Below are 6,000 nucleotides of genomic sequence, written 5' to 3' on the forward strand. Positions count from 1 at the left end.
GCAGTTGGAACATTCCGTGAAGAACCCAACCTCAAGTTCAACGAAAGGTACTCAGGTAAATATTAACATCAACGCATTTTTAGCAGCGAAAATTAGTACCAGACATATTTACTGACCTCCACCGACGGACAGTCGTTATATACAGGGTGATTCATGAGACGTGAGCAGGACTAATCCTGCCCACTCAGTAACTGATAATTGATCGATCACCGTCGTATTTAGGTGAAACAACCACACTTTTTCCTATTTTTAACTTTTTGGTGAGGGCAAATTTAATTATCTACAATCATGGTTACCCTACAAGACCCAATTAATACACATAAAAATCTTTAACCGTAATGACAGCATTTTGATTACGAAGAAAATAAACTGTCAAACTTGAGTGAGATACGAGTTTTCAAAAGTAACCAGACCGTGATGACAGTGATGAGTGTGATGACATTCAATTTGACACAGAATATCGGTAGTTTAGTATTCTAATTTTAGGGCGACCATGCATGTCGTAAATAATTTTTTTTTTTTTTCAACACGAGTAGAGAATTTACGTTAATCTCACTAATACTGATACGAAACAGTTGCTTATAATTTATAAAATGCGCAGTGTTAGTCCTGCTCACGTCTCCTGAATCACCCTGTATATGCCCAGATCTAGCAATAAGCAAATTAACAAGAAAGGATAAGTCGGCAACTATTTTCCGGGGCTAGCTCTTTAGCCTAATCTTCTTCTCTTCTTCCTCGCGTTATCCCGACATTTTGCCACGGCTCATGGGAGCCTGGGGTCCGCTTGACAACTAATCCCGAGAATTGACGTAGGCACTAGTTTTTACGAAAGCGACTGCCATCTGACCTTCCAACCCAGAGGGGAAACTAGACCTTATTGGGATTAGTCTTGTTTCCTCACGATATTTTCGGGTCAAACAGAAAACTGTGTTCGCGTCTTTCCTGTAGACATACACAAGAGTTAAGGGCTATAAAGGTTAATTTTCTTATTTAACCCTTATCCACGTGTAAAGGTCCTCCTTTTATTTAGAGAACTATGATAAAATCATTACTTACATGCCCACAAGCTGTTAACTATTACCCACAGGAGAGAAACCTTTATAGCCCTTAACTCTTGTATATGTCTACAGGAAAGACGCGAACACAGTTTTCTGTTTGACCCTTTCCTTCACCGAAAAGCGACTGGTAAATATCAAATGATATTTCGTACATAAGTTCCGAAAAACTCATTGGTACGAGCTGGGGTTTGAAGCCGCGACCGCCGGATTGCAAGTCGCACGCTCTTACCGTTAGACCACCAGCGCTTAGCTCTTTAACCTAATAACGTAAAATATAAAAGCATAAAAAAGCCCGGTCGTGACCGCTAAGAAGGTCACTTGGGCTCCCAGAAGCAATGAACTGCCGACCGACAGAACAAGTTTTTCGTACAAGCAAGTAAATAAAACAAAAGGAAGTTTTATTAAACTAGTTTTATTATTTTGTTGAATTGCAGTCTTTAGAAATATTGCGAGTAATAAATTATACATTTCGTAATTTTGATTTTATTATACTAAATAAATATATATGGCTTACCTATACTAGGTAATAAATAACTTAAATTTTAAAAAGCAACAACTTATAAATTGACGAAAAAAAACCTCCTGCTTCCAAAAGTTAAGAACATTAGAGCTTAATATTTGTCTTTAAATTACTAGACAATTAGACATATATTATGTGATTCGCATATAGCGCTCTTAATACTCGTACTTAGTATCTACAATGTCTCCAAATTACGATTATTTAATATTTAATGTTTCCATACCCTTACATTTCTAGACAGAAGAAACAGCCATTAGACATCGTAGGAAGAAGATTATTGACCTATATATAGAACTTTTGTTCAATCATATTGCAATAAATATTTACGGATATCCTGAAATATCATAACATTCGTATTTTGACTATAGGCCATGTCTAAGTGAGTCCAATACTTGTCTTTCACTGGGATGGACTCTATAACGTTCGGTAGCTTACTCTTCAACCACTGCACATCCTTCACATCCACTATTCCATCGTTTTTACCGTAAATCAACACCACCGGGACACTCACCGCTCTCAAATCATATTCAGGGGGACGATCACTTCCGTACAGTTTTATGTTTTTCTCTCTTCCATAATTGTATTTAGTAAATGCCGGATCTAGCATACTTTGGCCGTAGCGAGCCATGTTCTGTGTGGAGGTACCCGCTAACACATGTTTGTACAAAGTTTTTAAAGTGTTTCTCGAGATAGACCGCGAATGAGGAGCGTCCAACATACTCAAAACCCACTCGCAGAAGCTGGAGGCTTGATCGTTTTGACATAAATTACTGAAAAATTCATACGTCGGCAATCTTCTCGCGAACAACTCCCAAATGCCGAGTGATTGCAGAAAATGTTTTTGGTCCTGAATAATAAGCGGTACCGTTCTGAACACTACAGATTTCGTGTTGAACTGTCTGGTAGCAGGCGCTAAAGCGATCATTAACTTCGCTTTATCACAATAGCCTGGCCTTTCTGAGCACATGATGAAGAAAGTGCCGGCTCCTTGAGAATGTCCGATGTAGTTGAGCTGCTTCACGCCGGTGTTTCTTAAAACGTACTCGATTAATCCGGGGATATCGTAAAGTCCGATTTCGTCGACGGAGAACTTCCAGAAGCGGCTTTTACCGGGCTCGAGGTGGAGATGTTCACGGGAGTAGTACGTGCCTCGGACGTTGCCGACCCAAGTGTCGAAGCAGGAGTCCGAAAGAAGGAAGGCCAGGCCAGCGTCGGGCCCGGCATCCAACCAGCAGTCCGCGCTGAGCAGCAGCCCGTGCATAAGCAGCACCGGCGTGCGCCGCCGCGGCTTCATGCATTTCGCACCTTTAGTTATTCGAAAAAGCTTCAGCAAGTAACCATCTTCAGTAGCCACTGTATGCTCTTCAGACTCATATCCGTATGCAGTCGCAGTTTCCGTGAAATTTAAATTTAAATTGAGTTTATTTGAACTGGTTACTCGGTGTCCGGAGTTGAAGGATGCTATTAATAAGAGCACCAATAACCCGTCGGGCCTTAGCGGGCACATTGTCGGAACTGCGACGATCGAGCCTGTGGACATTATTATAAAAACAATACTTTGAGTTCGAGTGCCAGTCAGAAAGAACATTTATAGTGCATTTTTGTGAATGGAATTATAAAATATTTTTTATGGTGAGAGTATTATTTCGTTCGTAACCCACTGGGAATTGGATCAATAAAAACCTAGTTTAATTATACTATGCACTGTATCCACTCGTGTCATGTTTCATAATTATTGCACAGAATTTATATACCTATAATTTTTTTTATCGAGTTTTATTAGGTATCGAGGTTTTAACATTTCTATTATGATTATGAAGCGCAGGCCACTTATAAATTATCTATCGAACGAATGTGTCATCGTCAACTCTTGTCTTGCACTTAGACTCATTGACGTTTCCATCATTATTTTATCCATCAATTGAACACGTACAACGGAATAACTGAATTGTTTATCCATAACAACATGTGGTTTTATTTTGAACAACATAGGCTTATATCCATATTACCAAGTCATTACGTTGGACGTCAAAATGACATAAAATGCTACCGGTGTCCGATCATTATTCATAATATCTGTTTTCACAATTTTGTGCGTTGTTTGTTCGGTCCTACAGTTGACTGGTGTCTGGTAGAAATTACCCTTGGGCATTAAATCTGTTATTTAAAATGTTTAAATAAATATATAATACTATTTTTATTGAAATGCATTTATTTACATCGTCGAGTAGACGGTGATACTTTTTGACATTTAACAAATGTAACACCTATCAGTGAAAAAATAAAGATCAAAGTCAAATGGCGTTCTAAAAGTTTGTGTTGAAAGATGGCAGTACTGATCACATAATTTACTTTGACAATATTCCTCTAGTCTAAATTCTCTTTGCTGGTACTTACAGTAAGCTCATACATCCCAAAAAATGATTGATCTGGTTTCTGTGAATTCTGTGCGATAGGTAGAGTATTCTTAAGTTAACTGGATATCCCTTCGGCAAAACGCAAAGTGCGTGTTCGATCGCAACTCGAGTTATTAACGCAGAAACGTTACTCGCCTTGCGATTACATTCAATGTCTTTTGTTTTCTCCATTATTTATTAAATAGTAGTTTAATATTAACGTGTGGCGTGTTAATTAATCGGAACAATCAAAACATATCGTTACCTTATGTAGGGATCATTTAATTCGCTCGCTGAGCAAATGTTAGGTAGGTAGTGTAGGTACCTATTGCGTTGTAAATGTCGAATATCGGAAACTTACTCTACTTACAATAAATGGTAGTTAATGATTTTAATGAATATACCGGCTCTGTAATGTAGTTACACGTTACATTTGTGTTACTGATTACCTATCTTATACCTTTAAACGACCGATTCTTGTATATGTTATGGACCAAGTGATTAATGAGGGCATTATGAATAATGCCCAGGCATTATGAATAAATACAATAATCCATATTGGGCCAAGTGATTAATTATTATCTAAACTTCACTATTTATCACATTGTCTGGTCATTATGAATATTGCTAAGTGATCGTTTGGCAATCTATCTATATACATATAATAAAGCTGAAGAGGATCGAAAGTCTGTACATGGAAGATATTCGAAACAAAGTTGGCTGGGGATACTTAGAATCGATAACAAACACGTTCCAACAGTTTTTAGAATTTTTGTCTGTTTGTCTGTTTATCTGTTTGTCTGTTTATTTGAACGCGCATCACGTGAAAACGGCTGAACGGATTTAGATGGAAACTTTATAATACAACATTGATTTAATAATACAACAAAATTAAACGACAATAAATTAATTGCCACACATTGCACAGTGCCATCTTTTGGGGAACTGAGTAAACATTAAGTAATTAAGAAAACTAAAAATGAGTTTACATAGATAACTATGTAAACTCATTTTTAGTTTTCTTATATACGTGGTAAATTAAAGACACATATCAACACGCGTATAATTGCATAATTATTTAAAATTATTAATTTTCTCCGTCATGAATTATACCTAATCGTAATTATATCGCATCCATATCAAATCCATATTCATACGTATCGCCTCCTTTAATCACTTAATAATGGCCACGAAGGTGGGTACTTTGAAAAAAGAACCTCGACCTCTGATTCTGATTGACCTCTGTCATTTGCAGTGCCGGATTAACCCTTTTAAGCAAAATAAGCACTTGCTTAGGGCACCACGTCTAGGGGGCACCAAAACCGTAGGCAAAAAAACGCGCAGGCTGCATCAGCAACAGCATTGCAGTCGTCGTGGAGTAGGTACCTACATGAAACTTTTATATGTGTACAAGTACCCATCTAATAACGAAGGGTCGTATGTATCAAGTAAGAGAGTGAGGGTACGTAAGAACATCTCCAACGTAGGCTTTCGATTCGACCTTACGCGGAGGCCCTTAAAGTCATGGAAAAAAATCTTGCTTTCGGGCTTGCGGCCAGCCGATGTTTTCGACATAGGTTACCGATTTTATAGCGAATTTTGCTCTCTTGCACGCCAGATTTGTCGGCCAAGCCGAGTTGCTCCTTAGCCACGATCCTGAGACCTAACTGTCAAAGTGTTATAAGGGGCCCCGTGAAAGCCGAAAACTAAAAGCATCCTATCAAGTACCTATACTAGAGGTCATTTCTCAAAAAGTTGGCACCGCCACCTGTAAATAGGTTTATGTTAGAACTTTTTTTTAAATATGTATAATTTTTATATATAAAATTTTAACCCATATTTAGAGAGACTTTTTACACAGAGGCCTAATACTTTGAAAAAGATTTAATAAAAATTGATTACAAAAAAAAAATATTGTAACTACGTTTATCCGTTAACCTGCCGTGTCCCAACGCGAGGTACTGATGTTCCGAGCTATGAAAACCACACAAATTATTAACTTAATTTAACGTCATTACCGTATTTT

The 6,000-nt window shown here is 37.8% G+C and overlaps 1 protein-coding gene across 1 annotated transcript; it reads right to left on the reverse strand.

The window, feature by feature from the left end:
* Positions 1–1,686: 1,686 nt before the first annotated feature.
* Positions 1,687–3,133, reverse strand: LOC134805943 (lipase 3-like). Its single transcript, XM_063779148.1, has one exon. The coding sequence runs from the start codon at positions 3,116–3,118 to the stop codon at positions 1,880–1,882; it is 1,239 nt and encodes a 412-aa protein (XP_063635218.1). The 5' UTR covers positions 3,119–3,133; the 3' UTR covers positions 1,687–1,879.
* Between the last annotated feature and the right edge of the window lie 2,867 nt (positions 3,134–6,000).

This window comes from Cydia splendana, chromosome 1 (assembly GCF_910591565.1).
Source record: "Cydia splendana chromosome 1, ilCydSple1.2, whole genome shotgun sequence".
NCBI lineage: Eukaryota > Metazoa > Arthropoda > Insecta > Lepidoptera > Tortricidae > Cydia > Cydia splendana.

Coding starts and splice junctions, on each gene's coding strand:
- LOC134805943 (XM_063779148.1), bottom strand. CDS start 3,118: ATGTCCACAGGCTCGATCGTCGCAGTTCCGACAATGTGCCCGCTAAGG.